The 21,826-nt window shown below is 34.7% G+C and overlaps 1 protein-coding gene across 6 annotated transcripts in view; it reads left to right on the top strand.

Annotated features, from left to right (window-relative positions):
* The window catches only part of PDE3B (phosphodiesterase 3B), a 150,566-nt gene that overhangs the window by 112,596 nt on the left and 16,144 nt on the right, over positions 1-21,826 (top strand). For 4 of the 6 annotated variants that reach the window (XR_010322459.1, XR_010322458.1, XR_010322457.1 and 1 more), the window contains exons 6-15: positions 1,462-1,672; positions 2,242-2,318; positions 4,832-4,980; positions 6,012-6,149; positions 6,767-6,878; positions 8,993-9,106; positions 11,982-12,181; positions 13,626-13,829; positions 15,738-15,899; positions 18,280-18,535. Coding sequence is in view for 2 of the 6 variants with exons in the window: in XM_023550926.2 (XP_023406694.2) it covers positions 1,462-1,672; positions 2,242-2,318; positions 4,832-4,980; positions 6,012-6,149; positions 6,767-6,878; positions 8,993-9,106; positions 11,982-12,181; positions 13,626-13,829; positions 15,738-15,899; positions 18,280-18,535 (1,623 nt within the window). In the remaining 4 variants the exon portion in view is untranslated. The other 2 variants (XR_010322460.1, XM_064288386.1) reach the window with 2 other exon arrangements.

The following is a 21,826-nucleotide window of genomic DNA, read 5'->3' as shown; positions in this document are numbered from 1 at the left end:
AGGGTTTCCAAGGAGGGACTGGTGGATTCGAACTGCTGACATTTTGGTTAGTAGCTGAGCTCTTAACCACTGCGCCACCAGGGCTCTATCCTAAGGTTATTTACCCTTTATTCCTCTTAGCCTGTTTGTCAGGATTTGCATTTTTTACTAGTTAATTAGAGAAAACTGAAACTTTAGTCAGTTATTTCCCCTCTAGCCTCAGTTTCCTCTTCTGAAACATTAATTTTAGATTATCTATAAAATCCAATTCAGCCCTAACATTGTTTTAACATATAGGATCCTCTAAACAAATCCATCTGATTGAACAGCAGTGACAAACCTGGAAAGAATATGGCCTCACAGAGTTAACTGTGTGAATTAAATGAAGTCACTTAATATTTTTGAGATTTTTTTCTTCATGTGTAAAATGAAGACACTGCTTAAACTCCCAAGGCTATTGTGAAGATTAAATAAAATACACATCTGTAACTATGCCTGAAAATATTGTAGGTCCTTAATGACTTATATGCTTTCCTCTCTGATTCACACTTTACTTGGATCTTTATTTTTAAATAAAGTTTTAAATCTGCCTATCTCTCTCTCTCAGGTATACCCACACTGCCTTAGTTCAAGTCACTCAGGTTTCTGGAGTAAATCAGCAGGAGGAGGACCTATGTGTTCCTGAAGCACTCCCTTTTTTCCTTGTTTTAGCACTTAACATGTTTGTATCCTCCACTAGACTATACAGAAGCCCTGGTGGTGCAGTGGTTAAAGCGCTTGGCTGCTAACTTAAAAGTTGGTGGGTTGTGGGAGAAAGATGTGGCAAATCTGCCTCTAGGGCAATGGACTAGATTATATGTGTATTGAGTTTCAGGGATGTTATGTTTTTCTCTGTTGTGAAACTCAGCACATTTTCCAGCACATAGTAGGCTCTCAAATATTTGTTGAATGAATGAATGAACTAAAAAAATTTTGGATATATTTCTTAAAGAGATATGCCAATTATGTTAGTGTATAATTTTATCATGTGCTCAACTTGCTTAATGCTATTAAGATCTTGGAAATAAAATTTGGTGTAAAGATGCTTTGCTCATGGATAATCAAGATGGTATGGACACAAAATGTGAAAGATAAAGACCGATATAGATTAGGAAAATTTGGGCCAAATAAAAATACTAAGATGATGTGCACATTTTAGTCATACTCGTAAATCTTTACTTCTTAGGTACCACCCTGCCAAAGGGTGTTTACTTGACAGTCATTGATAATGACAAATACGGTCTATATTCTGCTTAAATTACTTGGATGTCTTCTAGGCAGTCCCACATAGAAATTTATTTTATCATTTAATTGTAAATACTTCGGTGTCTTTAGAGATGGAAGATTCTCTTTATAAATACACAAACGTATATAATACTCAAGTACATACACACATATATTTATTAATTAACTTATTTATTTTCTTCTTTTTAATTTTTAAAGGTGCTTTATCCAGTGTGAGTCCTGTGACTTCTCCCACCCATGGACCAGTGTCTGCTGGTTCTCTAACTAATCGGTCACCTATAGAATTTCCTGACACTGCTGATTTTCTTACTAAGCCAAGTGTTATTTTACACAAATCTGTGGGCAATGTACCCAATACCCCAGATTCTTATCAGCAGCTTAGAAATTCTGATAACAATCTTTGTAACAGGTAAGTTCCCAAATGTTTACCATTTCTGTTTCAAAATGTAGGTTATTTTAATAAAGTATTACTAGTTTTCTAGTTCTATATTATAAAACTAGATGGTGGATTAAGATTGTAGTCTCTTTATTTATCTAGCCATTTTTATTCTAAATTAGTTTTTTTCATTTCGGTACTATTATTCATCTTCCAATGAAATATTCTCCAACAGAGGTGAAATATAATGGTATTCTACCCATACTGAGATATCAGTAAATCTAGAGAATTATTTTAGTACATGCTACATTAGTGTCTACTCAGAAGTACCTAATTCACATGATGTTCAATGTCATTTCTGCTTCTATACTAATTACCCCAGACTTTAATTTTGACTTTCAAAAATATGTTACTTCCTTGAGGGATACATAAATGCTTTCTAGAATAAAAAAAAAAAAGCCTATTAAATTTATAGAGAGATTGGAATATTAGGATTTGTTCTAGTTGGGATTTTGGTTAAATATTAAGAACATTTTCTAATTATGTTTAGGTAAGAAATTTACCTCATTTATCATATATATATATTTATTTTATTCTATAAGCTGTGGACATCAAATACTGAAATACGTTGCAACACCTGAATCAGAATCTGGTACAGACTGCCACAGTGGAAAATCAGGTGAGACTGCAAAAGTCATATGCGTTGGAGCTTAAGAGGACATTCTTACATTGTTTTTTTGAATGGCTAAGTGGATGGGTTTAACTTTAGCTTAGCTATCTTTAAATTAAAAATTTGTAATGTCTTACCTACTTCACAGAGAAGTTCTTAGGAAAAAATTCTAAATGGAAGATGGTGGAAATATTTTCAAAAGTAAAAATATACTGTGCAAATGAACGTAATCTTCTTAGGTTATGGCTAGGGTTCATAGTGTATTAACATTGATAATTGTACTGCACAATCTAAGCCAAAGGTTTTGTGTAAATTTTTTTTTTTATGGCATAGACAGGAATTGTTTTAAAATTTGGTTAATTATAGCAGCCTAAAATATTTGTTTTCTCCAAACTAGAAATATTGTTGATGATGAAATTATAGTTATTTTGTAACTTTAAAAAAGATGGTGACTCAAGCTTTCAGTAATAGTGAACTAGGTAAATGAGCCTAACATTTCCCTTAAGTGCAGCTAGAAAATATGGACAAATTACTTTAAAAATCTGCTTGAAGCCATTGAAGAACTAGTAAGCTCCTAAGAATTACCAGTACAAGATCTGGAGGAAGACAAAGGTACAAGGAGGTGAGCCCAGAGTTTGAGGCCACCAAAAGAGTATTTGCTGATTCTAGAGGGTCCAGTGACTGATAGAATGAGCAGTGGTTTTGGTAGCTTCATGAGACTAAACAAAACAAAAAAACCAAACCCATTGCCATCAAGTCGATTCTAATTCATAGTGACCCTATAGGACAGAGTAGCACTGCTCCACAGGATTTGCAAGGAGTGGCTGGTGGATTCAAACTGGTGATATTTTGATTAGCAGCCAAATTCTTAGCCACTGCACCACCACGGCTCCAACTAGAGGGACAGATATTAGAATTGAAGGCCTGCTGTGGTGGAGGTAACTTGGTAAACTCTGACATAGTGCACCCTAGGAATAAAGAAAAACCAGAAATCATACACCCTTTCAGGGATTATAGGCTCATCTCAATCCCTGAATTTGAATTAGTATGATCCTAGATTGTTACTGCATCCGGGGGTTGGGCAGAAGAAATTGTAAACCTCCCTGGAGGAAGATACAATTATCCAGGGTCTCAAATTAATTCTACCATTTTGTGAGCATAGTGTCCAAAGAATAAAATAATAATAATAAATAACCAGGTAATCTACTTCTTCCACCTAAAGTATTAGACCTACATTCCTACTGAGAACAGCTATGAAAGTTGGGTAAAAAAATGATACACAAAATAGCCATTTGGAGACACTGGAGAGTAACCAGGCACACTTGAACTTGAAGGGCTAAGATTCCAGAGAAAAGGGAACCTGTGAGAAGTAAGCCCAACATTTTCCTCTCTAGTACCTCTTTGGCATAATATCCAGTAAAATAGGTGTTATCACTCATGTGTTAGAGTGGGCAAAAGTGTGCCATTATTAAGGACAAAAATCAGGATTTGAACCTAGTTATCCTGAAACTCAAATCCAATGAGTACTACCAAAAATCTTTTTACTTTAAAGGAAACATATATATTAGAAAGTAAACAGATCATAAGTTTATAGGTTACTGAATTTTCATACATTTAACATACCTGTGTGATCAACATCTAGATCAAGAAAGTGTTACCTGCGCTCCAGGGTCTCCCCTCCTGCCGGCTTTCAGTCCTATCTCCTAAGAGTAACCATCTTCCTGACTTTCAGTACACGTTTCAGTTTTGATGTGTTTTTGAACTTTGCGCAAAGAGAATCATAGAGTGTGTACCTTTGTGTCTGGCTTCCTTCATTCAATGTTGTATTTTTAAGAATCATCCACATTATTACATGTGATTATAGTTCATTTTCTTTGCTCTGTAGTCTTCAAATTTGTGAGTATGCCACAATTTATTCGTTCTACTGTTCATGGGTTTTAGATGAATTTCCTGTTTAGGATATTACAAATAGAATAAATATGAACTTTTTTTTGTTTTTTTTTACATATCAATAAATGTTGTTTAGCTACCACTGCCGTGGCCCTTTTCTGTGTGATTTGGGAGAAAGAATATTGTTAATCACTTGATTGAAAAATATGATACTGTGGCTTAATTTTTAGATGTGGCATAACTCATTCGTTTGTGAATATGAATTTAAAATTTTCATATCCAAAATCAAAGATGTTGGAAATAGTTTCCATCAAAATGGTAAGAAAGTTCCCATTGATAGAGACTGACTTTTTCTAGTGTTTCTCAGTTTTATAAAGAATATCCACACTTGCTCTTTAATTCATGATTAGATATAAGGGGAGTCTAATATGTGGAATGTCTGAGTTGCCTGAGCACAGCTATCTGGGCAAAATAATCCAGCACGATAGTGTCATTAAATAATTTAGATTGAATGCCAATATGGTTCACTTTATCTGAATATTTTTAATAAATAACCATTTCTCTTATAAAACTTTCCATATGCGGCAAAGTTTGTTCCTACTTGTTTATTATTATATTTCTTTTTTTGGAAGGTGAAGAAAAAAATACCATTTTCTCAAAAGAATCATTCAAACTTACAGATACTCAAGAAGAGAAAACAGAGAAGATAGACTGCAAACAGTTATTCCTGGAAGGTGATAATCAACGAAGAGAAGAGGCACGGAATGAACAACAACCAAATGTAAAAGATAAACTTTAAATGTGCTATGTTAAGGTGAAATGTAAAGCTAGTCAGTACTAGTTTCGTTATTTTTGCCATGAACAGGTTATTAATGTAATGGTATTTTTAAATTTTTTACTGAAAATTATCCATAACTGAAATGGGAAAGAAGACTGTTTTCAAAACAGTAACTAAACTTTTGTCATTCAAGAACCACAAATTACATTTATTTTTAAATGAACATATTTTATTTTGTTATATAGTTGAGTATATTACTTTCTATTTGGATATTTTCCTTATTGTCTATTTTAAAACACAGAGGACATGTGCATAGTCATTGAAAGCAATGAAAATAATCTATTATTATTTTACTGTTAATTTTTTTTTTGTTCTGAAAGTTCAAATTTTAAGCTTTTTAAGAGATAAAAACCATCTCTTAGTTTTGGGAAGGAAACCCTGGTAGCATAGTGGTTTAGTACTACGGCTGCTAACCAGAGGGTCGGCAGTTTGAATCCGCCAGGCGCTCCTTGGAAACTCAACGGGGCAGTTCTACTTCGTCCTATAGAGTTGCTATGAGTCGGAATCGACTCGAGGGCACTTGGTTTGGGTTTGGGTACCCTCCTGATAAATGCCAATATAAGAACATGGGTTTCTTTCTAGTACCCTTTGATACTTGTAACTTCTAAAATGAAAATTACGGATTTTGGATTTGTGTAGTGATTTGGAAATATTATAACATTTTTATTTATAAAAGTAATGTATAGATTAATAAGTCCTCTGTTGCCTAGAAGACATGTTTTTTAGTAGTCTGAAGATAACATTCTACAAAGAGAAGAAACAAGAAGTATGAATAAGAGTACGTTTGAGAATAACCATTATAGAAAATGGCACCAAAAAACCCAAACCAGTTGCCATAGAGTCGATTCCAACTCATAGTGACCCTATAGCACAGACTATTTTTTAATGCTCAATATTAAGTGTTCTCATATAGATATGCATTTAACATTATTTATAAAAGGTAAGGTAATGGTTTATCTTTCCTGTACATACAGATGGAACAAGAATCATCACTGGACTTGATTTTAATAGAAGATCATGACTCATTAATAGAAAAGATGAGCAACTGGAATTTTCAAATTTTTGAACTTGTAGAAAAGATGGGAGAGAAATCAGGAAGGATTCTCAGTCAGGTGTGTTTAAAATCTTTTTTTATTATGAATTTTTTTTTTAAATAAACAGAGCAAAATCTAAAAAATGTACCATATTGGTTTAGGCACTAATTCAACATTATTTATTGAATTATTTATTTTTGCACAAAAAATTTTTCATTAGAAATTTGACTCAAAGCTCTCCCTGATGGGTTCTGAATAACAGCATAAGATTAACCTTCCCTAAATATCATTCTCATTAATTCCTTTAATATCTTATTTATGAAATGCAAGAACATAAGGATAAATAATGTGGAGGACGTACGTAAGTCTTTAGAGACAAAATTTATCATATTTATCTGACTTCTTTTAACACCTAGGACTAGAATAGAATTCACATGCTCTTCAGTAAATTACTAAAGAGAAAAATTTAAAACTTTGGGCATGATGTTGCAAGCTTTCCTTGGATTTTAAGTGCTTTAAGGATGATATCTCCCTTTTCCATTTTTTTTTTTCTGAAAGAATTCATTGTAGGGGAGTTTTTAATAAATTAAAGATATATACATGGTTAACGTTCCTAAATGTAAATCACAAAACATACTCAGCTTCAAATAGAAATTCTGATTTTTAAAGTGAACTTTATTTTAATTGATATTTAGGTTATGTATACCTTATTTCAAGACACTGGCTTGTTGGAAATATTTAAAATTCCCACTCAACAATTCATGAACTATTTTCATGCATTAGAAAATGGCTATCGAGACATTCCTTGTAAGTATTAACATATCTTATTGAGCTCAAATAATAATACTTGTTTTGAAACTATTATTTTTCCCTTCAGATAGTCCCTTAAACACTTTTTTAAGTGCATGTTTGGAAAACTTAAAGATTTAAAAAGAAAATTTGTATCCTGCTACCTAAATTTAACTGACTGTTGTTAACATTTTGGTATATATATCCTCCAAGACTGTTTTCTTATAGAAATTGGTTTATTATAAAGTGAGTCATAATACTGATACTTATTTATAATCTGTTCTCTTCACTTAAGGAAACCCTGGTGGCCTAGTGTTTAAGAGCTACAGCCGCTAACCAAAAGGTCTACAGTTCAAATCCACCAGGGGCTCCTTGGAAGCCATGTGGGGCAGTTCTATTCTGTCCTTTAGGGTCACTACGAGTCAGAATCGACTCAACGGCAATGGGTTTGATTTTTTTTTTTTGTTAACTTAAATGTTATATAGTATACATCTTTACTTGTCAATAATTATTCACCGAAGTACATTATATTTTTAATTTTTTGGTAGTATTAAATAAGTCAAGAGTTTCAAAAAATTCTTAACTTTAAAATGTTTTAAATTTATCCTTAGAATTTCTGTTTTTAACTGTGTTCTGATTTGTGGGATAATATTAAGTGGCTATTTGATTTTATGGTAGAATATGATTTGAATTTCATGTTAGGAAAAGATACACCTTTCTCTTTATGTCGACACATTCCATAGTTTCCATATGGACACATTCTTTGTTTGGGAAATCAGTTACATAAATCAGTTACATACACAGAGCAAATTATTCTTAAATTGGCATAACTCATTAATAATGATGTTTAGTAATTTAAGATGATGTACTTATTAGAATTTCCACATAGAAAGTATGCATTTTAAAAAGTAAAAGCTGTTGAATTTTATAAATGGAATAAAGTGATACTTTAAGATGGACTTTAAGGGAAAAAGTAAAAAGAAAGAGGTGGATGGTAAGGGTTCTTCAGTGTCACTGCTAGTAAGGATATATTGGTTAACAAAACAGGCTCTGGGACTAACTTTTCTAAATTTTAGCTTCCAAATTCATAAATGGGAATAACAATAGTACTACCCCTTGGATAGTGAGGATATAAGATAATGCATGTGGCGCACATATCAGAATTCATGGCACATAGTAAATGGTCAAAAAAGGTGTTAGTTAATTTAGTAACAAACTCCTAGTGGGTTGACACCATGTCATTTCCGTACCCTGAACACTTAGTATTTTGTCATCTGCTAATGCTAAATAGAAGATACTCATTAAATATTTATTGAGGTATTGACCTTTTATTGGGTATCTGCTACAACTACAATCATTAGATTCATGTAGCTTATCTCATTTAATCTTTTTTGGAAAGTTTATATTATCTACCTTTTATAGGTGAGAAATAAAAACTCAGATGGCTCTTTTCCAAGATCATAAACCTAGAAATAGCACAGCTGGATTTCAGTGGTCCATCTATCTGACTTCTAAAGTCTATATTCTTTGTAGTATGCCACAGGGCCTTTTCACATGGTGGTATTTGAATAAACCAGTGTTTTATTGATCACATACTGTTTCAGACACCATACTGGGTGATTTCACAAACTACAGCATTTAATTTTTACAGCAACCCTGAGAGATGGTTGTTTTTCATCCTCTTGTTTTTTTTGTTTTTTCCTTTGGATTGATTTTTTTTTTTTTTTTTTTTGGTAAAAGTATAAGTATCTAGAATTGTAACCGTTCCCTTTTTTTCAGTGCAAATATGGGGCTCCATAATCCAGAAACTATTTACGTGATATTTTTTTAAAAGCCACAAAATTACAACCTATCTTCCAATGCTTTTCAATTAGCCCTAGTTATCTTGCCGTTTTCTTTGGCTTCTTTGCTCTGTTTTTATAGTATATTTGTAAGTTTTTAAAATAGATCATTTTAATACATCAAAAGACTTTAAAACTAAGTAGAGCAAAATAGAATTATGAGAAACTATTTTAAATTATAAATTTTGTTTTGGATGATATAGTATGACTACGCAATTCTTATACTTTTAAAATTTCTTATGTAAAACATAACAGAATGATCATTTTTATAAAACATTTTGGTGACTTTAGATCACAATCGTATACATGCCACAGATGTCTTACATGCAGTTTGGTATCTGACAACGCGGCCAATTCCTGGTTTTCAGCAGACTCACAATGATCATGGAACCGCAAATGAAGCAGGTACTTCCACAAATCTTTCATTTAATTATTTGATTAGAAATAATAAATCGAGCTGTCTTATTTTATTAATGCTGTTCTTTGAAATTTTTGTTAAGTAATCTTTGATCCGTGTAAAGGACTATGTAAGTTTTTACGTGTAATAATAACATGAAAACTTAGAAATCTAGTACCTATCTTAAGAGCTAGAGTATAACCAAGACTGCTGATGTTTTTGTCTCTGTACAGTGTACTGCAGAGGAAGGAATCTGAAGGCTTACAGCAATAGGATGGTAGAATGGGTTGATTAGAGGCCTTCTCATCTATTCCTAACTATATCCCTCAGGAGTGTCCCCCTTCATCAGGGTGTTCAGAAATACATTGTAACACTCATTCCTGTAGAGTGAAACACCACTTTGGTCCACCAGCTAGAATAGGAGTTAATGGAATTTAGGTAACAAATGGCCTTTTGGCCTGGGTTCATCTCACAGCGTTAGTTCCCTGGACCCACTGATTTTCTGAGTGCATAGTTGAAATAAACATACGAAGTATTCATTAACTGTGAAGCAATGAATCTTATGTGTTACCCAGAGCAAGAAAAGTCTATAGAACAGTTTCAGGTTGTTGTGCAAGCTGCTCTTCCCCTTGGCCATATAAACCCCAATAGATACAGCAGTGCTCAAAGTATCTTTGGCAGATAGTGATCCCCTCTGCAGCCTCTGGAAGATCTTTACAAGAAAATCACAGTGTAAATCCTTAGGGTTTTGAGGTAAAACTAATCCTTCTTCCTCAAATAACTATTCTCTTTTTTTGTAAAAGAGGTGCTAAATTGTTATTGAGCTCTGGTCGGTTTTGAATACTTGACCATGGGCACTAGGTTACGACTTGTCTTGCCCACGATGAGCTTTCCAAACAGCCAGTCTATAATGTTGGTATGCACAGCAGCACTCAGCCATCAAGGGGCCTCAGTGCTAGTGTGTAGAAATAGAATCGAATTTTGCATATTGGTCTTGTGCCCTGCAACCCCGATGAACTCATTTACTAGTTCTAATAGACTTTCAGTGGAGTCTTGGGATTTTCTACATACAAGATTATGTTGTTTGCAAATAGATAGTTTTACCTCTTTTCTGATTTGGATGCCTTTTACTGAGGCCTCCTTTTAAATTAGTTAACCACTGCACCACCAGGGCTCCTTTAAATTAAGTAGCCAATTAAAAGAATCACCAGGTTCTGAAAGAAAGCAAATAAATTGAATAGTTTCATATTTATATAAATAATTAAGTTTAATTGAATTAGTTCTTGTTAGCTATTTTCTGTTTCACAGTACTAATTTCATACCACTAATTTTTCACGCTACTAATACTAAACATATAAAAACTAATGAATTAAGATCCTGCTATGGTAAGTCCAGGAAACCTTGGTGATGTAGTGGTTAAAAGTTTGGCTGCTAACCAAAAGGTTGGCAGTTTGAATCCACCAGGCCCTCCCTGGAAATCCTATGGGGGCAGTTCTGCTTTGTCCTATAGGGTCACTACAAGTCAGAATCAACTGGACGGCAATGGGTTTGAGTTTTTTTTTTTAATGAAAAGTCTAAGTAATTATTGACTTTAAAAGAATAGTTTTTGCTACTGTTGTTTCTTTTTTATATTTTTGAAATTCCAGGGCAAATCCAGAATACATAAAAAACATAGAATAGAAAAAAACTGAAATTATTGGCTCTGATATTAATAACTGAAGTCTTCTTATTAGAAATTTGAATGTTTAAATATGTCCTTATCCATACATTTAAGTATGGATATTTTTTAAAATTTACTTTTAAAATAGCTCTACTGTGGGTAATTCTAAAACTCAATTTAGGTTCAAAATGTAATTTAAACAGTATGAAAATAAAGAGTTATCTTTATAATTGTCACTTGTGTGCATTAAAGCCATTATGTTAAAAAATTCTGGGAATGACAAATACTGAGTTAATAAATTATGATAAAAAAATCACTTTGGACTTTGACAAACCAAGGTCATTATTCCTAAGTTCCACTAGTGAACACAACCAGTGGAATTTTGTATCCTTCTAATCTTTGTGGTTTTGTTTGCTGTTTACTCTAGAGTTTCTTTTTTTTTTTTATACTTTATTGAGATCCCTTCAGCAATAATAAATAAAAAAAAAATATAGTGACCATTTAAATAGATAAAGCCATTGAAATACAGAAAAGGAAGACATCAATCATAAGGAAGTGAGACACCAAAAGCACACAGAAATACTGAACGTGTTGTTTCTAAAGAGAATAAAAATGGAGTAATATCGACTCAGGTTTCCATGCCTATTCATTATGTTATAAGGGGATTCAGGGAAGAAAAAGGAGGGATAGAAGGGTTGCAGTTGAAGTTATAAATGAAATGTCATCTTTCTGATAGAAATTTGGAAAGCATCTACATTAAGAAGCTTAGTTTGGTAATATATTAAATTCCTAAAACTCTGTACTGTTTTTATCAAATTCAATTGTCTTTTCCTGTCACTTCCTATACCCTGGCCATTACATCTAGCCCTTAAATAACAAATATTTGAAAATCAGTTCTTTGTTTTTTGTGTCATTGTGTTTTGTATTTACCCTGAGTAACACAGCATCAAGCTGGCATGAGAATCCTATCCTGCCCTGTAAAGTAAATGACTTCAGGGTCATACTTAACATTGTTCCTCTCTACTAGCATCTATGCTGAAAACAGTATACTGCTTTAAGTAAAAAAAAAAAAAAAAAAAAAAAATGCATGCTTCTAAATAGGGTCTATTTCTTAGGTAAGTCAAAAACTGTGTAATCATATTACCTATGGGGAGCCCCCTCCTTAACATAATTTTGGGGAAGTTATGTTAATGCTATTTATTTTGCTATTTATCGTTCATCAGATTCTGATGGGAGAATCAATCCTGCACGAATTGCTTATATTTCTTCAAAGAGCTGCTCTATTCCGGATGAGAGCTATGGCTGCCTGTCTTCAAATATTCCTGCGTTGGAATTGATGGCTCTGTATGTGGCAGCTGCCATGCACGATTATGATCACCCCGGGCGGACAAATGCATTTCTAGTGGCTACAAATGCCCCTCAGGTAGGAAGTACTTTTTCAGAAAGTTTATACATTAATTCTGCATGATTTTACAATCATGCTGCCTATCTCTTTGTCATTGATTCTTCAACGGAATCCTGTGGCTATTCCATCTGAGTCTACAACCCTAACCAGTTGCCATTGGGTTGACTCTGCCTCCTGGTGACCCCATGGGTGTCAGAGTGGAGCTGTGCTCCATAGGGTTTTCAATGGCAGACTTTTCAGAAGTAGATCACTAGGACTTTCTTCTGAGGTGCCTCGGGGTGCACTCAAACTGCCTGCCTTTCAGTTAGCAGCTGAAAGTATGAACCATTTGCACCACGCAGGGACTCCTTCTAAGACCTGACATTGTAGTTAGCTGGATAATAACACATCGTATTGACATGATGTGTAACAGGGAATTAGGAAAAACATCAGCTTCTTCAACTAGAAAATAAATCATAAACTAGTAACTCACTGCTTTGTGAAATTCTGGGGTACATGCTGTCTATTTTTGCCTTTCATCAAATTTATGAAACTCTTTGACTAGATCTAAGACTCTTCCTTATGGCTAGGTTCTGTGTATGGCTGAAAGCTATAATGGTTGAGGAGGTTGTTGTTCTTGTCCTCTTTCTTCCCTGAGACATGCCTTAATACCCAGACCCTAAACCATTAGTGTATATGAAAATTCTTCTAGTATAGTATTATTTTTGTAGCCAGTATAGTTGATAAGGTGCAAAATTCCTTTAGAGGCACAATTTCCGTAAAGAGGTGGAAGTACCCAACGATTAGATACTGTCATTGTAATAGGTTTTTAAATATTAGGACTTGGAACTAAAAACATGATTCAGTATAGTTGTGGGTGTTTAGGCTGATGATTCCTGGAATGTCATCTTTGTGTTTCCAGCCTCATGCCTTATAAAGGGAAGGTGTTCGATAATTGTTTGCTGAATTGATCTGAATTCTTCCGCTTTGTCACTGTATGTTTAAACCTCAGTTCTGATTCTTTCATCTTCTATAGCCATTTTTTGTGTTGCATTCTCATTTCTCATTCATACTCTCTTTTTAAAATGTAGTAGATTCTCTGCCCAGAACAAGAGCAGAATTCATTGTATGTGTGTGTGTGAGAGAGAGAGAGTGTGTGTGTGTAAATAGGTTAAAAGGGCTATGTGATTCATTTTCTCCAGTGAGAGCTTATCTATTAATAGCTCATGGTTGCCATTGGTAATATTGATGCATTTCATTCTAGTTATTGACATTTACCCATTTTCTAAGAATTTCTTTGGGAGAGACTGCGTATGTTATTTCTAACTCCTAATTGTTAAGAATTGTCAGCAGATGAGGCAATGGGGAGTGCTGGAATGGAGACGAGATTGATTAGATAGCTTAGCCATGGAAAAATAGAGCCTCTTACCGAGTCTCCTTGCTTTAATCCCTGCACTAATTCTTTTTTTTTATTCCTCTTTAGGCAGTTTTGTACAATGACAGATCTGTTCTTGAAAATCATCATGCTGCATCAGCTTGGAATTTATATCTTTCTCGCCCAGAGTACAACTTTCTTCTTAATCTCGATCATGTAGAATTCAAGCGCTTTCGTTTTTTAGTCATTGAAATAATCCTTGCCACAGATCTTAAAAAGCATTTTGATTTCCTTGCTGAATTCAATGCCAAGGTTTGTCCTACAAATTAATGCCTGATTTTAAAAATGCAAATCATTACTGTTAGTGTTAGTGATAAAAGGTGTTTTTTAAGGTTAAGTTAGAATTAATACTACTACTCATGAAGTCACTATAAGGTAATATATATGCATATATTTTTGAGGATAAAATATTTTTTACTATTATGGTAACATGTTCTAAAATACTATTACTCGTTATATTTCCTTTCTGATACATAGATTTATATTGTGATTTTCTTTCACATCATCACAAACTAATGAATTATACCAAAAGCTTTCATGGGCCAATTTCAGAAAGTCATGCACAGTGCCAAGTACGGCATTATATGGAATTAAAGATTTGTTTCTAGAAACCAGTTATGCCTGTCTCCCCACAACTGTTAACCTTCTTTATATTAGTGATTCTTAACTGACTGGTGTTGGGGAGAAAAATTTCTCTGCCTTCTTCCATTTGAGAAGAATTCATTCATTCAATAACTACTGGAATTGCCCACTGTGTGCAGTCATTGTGCTAAGGAAAATGAGGAAAGAAAAGTAAAAGTCCCTTTCCTCAAAGAACTCCCGTTCACTAGGGAATCTAGATTCACTGTTTTTTAGTATTAATGGAAATATGTTCTATCCCTCAGACATTTGGGGTGAAAAAGAGTAGAGAATCATTGCTTTAGATACCTGAGGGAAGGATTCTCCTCTTTAGCTGGCAGGGAACTGCTGTTTTCCTGATGACTTCAGTGACCTAAAAGAAGCTGTACCTTTGGGGTTGAGGAACTGGTAACAAAGAAAGGGTATTAAATTAACTCCCTGATAGGAAACCCCTATATATTTTGTCATCGTGATATTAATAAAATACCTATAAAAATCACCAAGGAAACAGTGTTTCTTGAAAGTTATTTAATAGTTACATAGTTCTATTAACTTTTATTTTTATTTTAATAATAAAAATTCCTAAGTGTTTAAGTCAGGGTAATAGAAGTTTTACAGGCGAAAGAATATCTAACCCAATAGTTTTCAATCTGTGTTCATCAGAGACTTCCGTAGTCCCTCAGGAAAATGCCACTTGTGTGGGGCTCTAGATGTCCCACCCAGTTTCAACCAAAAGAGCTCCTTTTAATTATTTCTTGTTGGTATTCTATATAAATTTTCCTTTTACAAAAAGATGCAAAGAAATCAGCCATCATAGTAAAGTTCAAAAGCCACTGATCTGACCCATTCTCTTCATTTTTTATAAGTAGCAATTTGAGTTCTTAAAAGGCATAGTAATTTGCCTAAATAATGATAACTATCATTTCTTTAAAAAATAATGTTACAATTTATTTACCATTTACTATGAATTAGACATTTTTCACTTATTAATCCTCATGATTAATCTTATACACGAAGAAAGTGAGGCTTAAAGAAGTTAAGTAATTTTTCCAGTGTTACTCACTAAATTACTAGATCAGGCTATGACTTAAAACTAGAGAGATCAGCCTCTAAGGCATGTGTTCTTTCAACTACATCATGGTTGCCTTTCACAGCTGGAGCCAAGTTCTTCTTAGCTTCTTATGTGTTCTTTTTGAGGTAGAGATATATAGCTACAATTCTCACATGATTCATTGGTATTATACATACATATGCATATTACACATTATATATATATATAATGATTTTATGTGGTAATCACAATATTGAAACCCATGATTTCTTATATCTTTTTAGAGAGCTCTGCTTCCACTGAAACAAAATTACGGTGACATTTCAAATGGGAAATTTAATCAGAACAATAGCGGTCTGTATTATTGACTGATTTAAAGAAGCATTTGCTGAAATTCCTTCATATCATTGGGACAGGAAACAGTCTTAAGATAATTTGGTGAAATACTTCTATACCTCAGAACCTAAAATAATTCTTTTTCTCCAAAATAGGCCAATGATGTAAATAGTAATGGTATAGAATGGAGTAATGAAAATGATCGCCTCTTAGTGTGCCAAGTATGCATGAAACTAGCAGATATAAATGGCCCAGCAAAAGTTCGGGACTTGCATTTGAAATGGACAGAAGGCATTGTGAATGAATTTTATGAGCAGGTAAGTTGAAATATGAAATTGTTGAGATTTTTAAGAGCTGCCACATAAAGACTACTCTCTGAGATTTGGATAGCTACATTAAGTGCTTGAGATCTGAGCTGCTTTGGCCAAAAGGAGTTAGTCATTCCAGTATTTGCTCAGGTTCTTAATATTTTCTCAGCTTTGTTTGCCTTTGTGGCGAAAATTTAAAACAACAACAACAATTACACAATAGTTTATTGCCCACCTTGGGGTGGGTTGAATGAACTGTTGAGTCTAGAGGTGAGGCTAGATTACATTATATTTCTTTCAGTTCTGAGAGTCTACAACCTAGAATAATTTATTTCTAGATGAAGTAGTTTTTAAGTAATTTAGAATCAGAATATATTTAAATAATTTCAACTCATTTTCAATTTCTGATATAGAAAGATTACCTGCCATAGAAACATTTTAGATAGAAGTCCTGGTAAAAATTATGGAAGAAATTAGAGGGCTGGAAATGGGGACAGGGTGGATATTTAGTGGTTTTCAAGGATTCAAAGATATAAACGTGCTCTTTTCTTCTCCAAAATTAAAAAAAAAAAAAAAATCTTGGCATTTAAAAAATCTTACTACTTTACATTATCTCTGCCATTTTTTCTCTAGCTTTAAGGCTCACTACAATGTAAAGTATACTGATTTCCCCACAAGCCTAATATTTTGTTAACTCCAAAATATCAAATACCCCTTCTTGACTTCGGAATTGCATTCATCGTTGGCCTTAATAACCAGGAAAGATCAAGATGTCTACCAAGCAAGGTTTCACATTAATTCAGTGAAATAACATTATAAAAGTTCATTTGGACCTGATTTATGTTTCAAAAGCATATGTATAATTAATATGTATCAGTCATACTTAGAAGTCATGCTTAGTTTGAATACTGGCTCCTCTTCCTTACTAACAGTGTGGCAGGTTACTTAATCTCTCTGCCTCAGTTTCCTCATTGACAAAATGTGATTAATGATGGGACTTACCTCATAAAGTTGTTTTGCAGATTAAATGAACTGGTACATGTAAAGCGCTTAGAATAGTTCCTAGCACATATGTGCTCAATAAATGTTAAGCTATTATAATTCCAGATATACCACTAAAAACAATATTATCTCAGACAGTTTCACTTAATCAATGTTTGATTATTCGTTTGTCAAAGGAGGATAGTGTTATCTGACACCCTATGACATAGAGTTGTCATGAAGGTTAAATATGCTAGTGCATATGGAAGTCCTAGTCATTACTCATGTGAACTATTAAAGTTCCTTCAGATACGAATACAAAATTCTAACCTTGGCCAGCTTTTTTTTTTCCTTTTTATTATCTTAATAATGATATCTTTATATGCTCGTATAGCCCTTTAAGCACCACGGGCTTAGGAAATCCAAACTCCTGGGACGCCTATGAAATTAAAGAATCCTATTTTTTTTATGGATAAACTCAACTGTTTTTTGAGAAAATAATAATCAATTTTCTCCCTTATAAAAGATAAAATCACGAAGATTTTAAATCACTGTGTCAGTTTCTGGTCGTTCCTCAGGACCGTGTTGGCTTATCACAGATAGACATTGCTTCCCTGCAGAATTTGCACATTGTGGGGAGTATTCACTGCCAGCTAGTTCAGACACTAGGAATTAAAATGTTAGTACCATTTGGCAAATGCTAAGCACTGTTCTAAACACTTTATATACCATTGCTTTTCACCCTTATAGTAACCTTATGACACAGATGATGATGGTTCAAATTTTATACATGAAGAAATTGAACATAGTGCTTTCCCAACAACACAGGCAATAAGTGACAAAACCAGGTTTTAAAACCACCTCTGTCTGATCTCAAATTGTTCTCTCCAGAACCCTAGAGGCCACAGTGAGAGCATATGAGAAGACAGGCAGTTGGGGCTATGGGCTTAGAATCCTCACCCCAACCACAGTAGCTCTACTTCTGTTTTAAATATTGGTCTTCTGATTTATATTCATTAGGTTAAAGGGCTCTGCTGTTAAAAAAGGAGGGATGATTTCAAAAGCACTTGCAAAATTCAACTCTGGACATTTGAGGTATAACTAGACCAACAAAAATGCTTGCATTATAGTATCTTCCCTCAGGAGAAAGAGAATTTATATTTTACATTACACAATTTTGCAGGTTGATATGGAAAGAGTGTGAGAATAGGCTTGTTTAGGGTTTCTCAAACTAAGGAAATTACTACAGTAGAAGTGATAGGCTAATCAGATTCATCGATACTTCTTTGTAAAAATTACTTTCATGTAGACAATGCTAATTTTAACACTTCAAGATAATTTTAACAGCAAAGCTCAGTGGTTATGCTTTCAATAGTTAAAAATTTGCTCTTCTTTTAAAAATGATCAGGGAGATGAAGAAGCAAATCTTGGTCTGCCTGTCAGTCCGTTCATGGATCGCTCCTCTCCTCAACTAGCAAAACTCCAAGAATCTTTTATCACCCACATAGTGGGCCCCCTGTGTAACTCCTATGATGCTGCTGGTTTACTACCTGGCCAGTGGATTGAAACAGAAGAGGATGACGATATTGAAAATGATGATGAGGAAGAAGATGCTGAAGAATTAGATACAGATGATGAAGAAATGGAAGACACTCTAAATCCTAGTAAGAATACAGGGATATTATAATCTCTTTAGTGTTATTAACTGTGAGTGTCCATTTAGTTCAGATTTGGATCTTTGTTTCTAAGATACAGAATCAGTAGTCATATTCTGAGTAATTACTAAGTGTTCATATTCAGTAGTAACGTTTTGAGTAACTACTAGGTACCCATGCTAACGCTGTCACACAACAAGCATTCTTATTACATCTCACTTAAAGCAGTATCTCTTGAGATACTGTCCTCTAATCAGTACTCTTCAGCTTACATATACATGGTAAGACTGTCACCACATCTGAATATATGTGAGGTGGGTGGGTCCTAGTCCTAATCCTTCCTCATCTCCCCGCCCCCCCACCCCCACCCCCACCCCATGAGTCCTTCTCCCCTGCCAGGCAGCTGAGGAGCACAGCTTCCGAAACAGCTTGCTAATATGCTCTTCACAAAGATTTGGAAAATGGATCAAAACATTGGTGGTGGGGGGGGGAGGGGGGAACGACATATATTCCATGACTCTAACTCGATGGCACTGGGGTTAACGGGAGAACCAAGTTTTGTGGTATTATGGGTTACCAAACCATAGTGACATATTTTTCTATATAAGGCAACGAGTTCAAATGGAAAATGAAAAAGAAACGTTTATTGCCTTTGTAATTGTGGATATAATCAGTTTACAATCAGTTATTTGCACTTTATTTTAAAGTAAGATTTAAATTGTATCTAGCTATTTTTTTTTTTAAGCATGACCAATGACTTCTTCATTGCAAATACCTTTTTTCACCAACATAAATGGCGACTGTACACATGGACCTCGCCAGATAGAATGCACAAAAATCAAATTGACTATATCTGTGGAAAGAGATGATGGAAAAGCTCAACATCATCAGTCAGAACAAGGCCAGGGGCCGACTGTGTAAAACACCTTCACTTGTGCCTGTGCAAGTTCAAGCTGAAACTGAAGAAAATCAGAGCAAGTTCATGAGAACCAAAATATGATTTTGAGTATATCCCACCTGAATTTAGAGACCATCTCAAGGATAGATTTGATGCATTGAACACTAGCGACCGAAGACCAGATGAGTTGTAGAATGACATCAAGAACATCATACATGAAGAAAGCAAGAGGTCATTGAAAAGACAGGAAGAAAGGAAAGACCAAGATGGATGTCAGAGGAGACTCTGAAGCTTGCTCTTGAATGTCAAGCAGCTAAAGCAAAAGGAAGAATTGATAAAGTAAAAGAACCGAACAGAAGATTTAAAAGGGCGGCTCGAGAAGACGAAGTAAAGTATTATAATGACGTGTGCAAAGAGCTGGAGGTGGAAACCAGAAGGGAAGAACACACTCGGCATTTCTCGAGCTGAAAGAACTGAAGAAAAAATTCAAGCCTCGAGTAGCAATAGTGAAGGATTCTATGGGGAAGATATTAAACGATGCAGAAAGCATCAAAAGAAGATGGAAGGAATACACAGAGTCGTTATACCAAAAAGAATTAGTCAATGCTCAACCATTAAAAAAAGAAATTTTTTTTTTTTCAACCATTTCAAGAGGTGGCATATAATCAGGAACTGATGGTACTGAAGGAAGAAGTCCAAGTTGCTCTGAAGGCACTGGCGAGAAACAAGGCTCCAGGAATTGATGGAATATCAGCTGAGATGTTTCAACAAACAGATGCAGCGCTGGAGGTGCTCACTCATCTATGCCAAGAAATATGGAAGACAGCTTCCTGGCCAACTGACTGGAAGAGATCCATATTTTTGCCTAGTCCCAAGAAAGGTGATCTAACCAAATGTTGAAATTATAGAACAATATCATTAATATCACACAGAAGCAAAATTTTGCTGAAGATCATTCAAAAACAGCTGCAGCAGTATATTGACAGGGAACTGCCAGAAATTCAGGCCCGTTTCAGAAAAGGACATGGAACCAGGGATATCATTGCTGATGTCAGATGGAACCTGGCTGAAAGCAGAGAATACCAGAAGGATGTTTACCTGTGTTTTATTGACTATGCAAAGGCATTCGACTGTGTGGATCAATAACAAACTATGGATAAAATTGCGAAGAATGGGAATCCCAGAGTACTTAATTGTGCTCCTGAGGAACTTTTACATAGATCAAGAGGCAGTTGTTCAGGCAGAAAAAGGGGATACTGAGTGGTTTAAATCAGGAAAGGTGTGTGTCAGGGTTGTATTCTTTCACCATACCTATTCAATCTGTATGCTGAGCAAATAATCTGAGAAGCTGGACTATATGAAGAAGAATGGGGCTTTAGGATTGGAGGAAGACTCATTAACAACCTGTGTTATGCAGATGACACAACCTTGCTTGCTGAAAGTGAAGAGGATTTGAAGCACTTACTAATGAAGATCAAAGACCCCAGCCTTCAGTTTGGATTGTACCTCAACATAAAGAAAACAAAAATCCTCACAACTGGACCAATGAGCAACATCATTATAAACGGAGAATAGATTGAAGTTGCCAAGGATTTCATTGTACTTGGACCCACAATCAACAGCCATGGAAGCAGCAGTCAAGAAATCAAAAGACACATTGCATTGGGTAAATCTGCTGCAAAGGATGTCTTTAAAGTGTTGAAGAGCAAAGATGTCACCTTGAAGACTAAGGTGTGCCTGACCCAAGCCATGGTATTTTCAATTGCATCATATGCATGTGAAAGCTGGACAATGAATAAGGAAGACCAAAGAAGAACTGACACCTTTGAATTGTGGTGTTGGCGAAGAATATTGAATATACCATGGGCTGCCAAAAGAATGAACAAATCTGTCTTAGAAGAAGTACAACCAGAACGCTCCTTAGAGGCAAGCATGGCGAGACTGCGTCTTACATACTTTGGACATGTTGTCAGGAGGGATCAGTTCCTGGAGAAGGACATCATGCTTGGCAGAGTACAGGGTCAGCGGAAAAGAGGAAGACCCTCAACGAGGTGGACTGACACAGTGGCTGCAACAATGAGCTTAAGCATAATAGGACTGGGCAGGGTTTTGTTCCATTGTGCATAGGGTCACTATGAGTTAGAACCGACTTAATGGCACCTAACAACAACAAGAAGCATGCTATAAATCAAAACAGATATGATGACTGTAAAGAACCTTCCACCCAAACACTTTGTACCCAAGATTAGCATAGCAAACACTAATTTATGCCATTACCATCTGAGTGTCTTAACTTGGAAAGGTTGACTGGCTTTTAAAAATTACTTATACTCGACCAAAATTTTGGTAGTTGTGTCTAATTTAATGCATAAAAAGTCCTAAAAAGTTTTAAATTTTGCATT

Source organism: Loxodonta africana, chromosome 7 (genome assembly GCF_030014295.1).
Source record: "Loxodonta africana isolate mLoxAfr1 chromosome 7, mLoxAfr1.hap2, whole genome shotgun sequence".
NCBI classification, from domain to species: Eukaryota; Metazoa; Chordata; class Mammalia; order Proboscidea; family Elephantidae; genus Loxodonta; species Loxodonta africana.
Note: the sequence above shows the minus strand (reverse complement) of the source record. Positions and strands in the feature narration are given on the sequence as shown.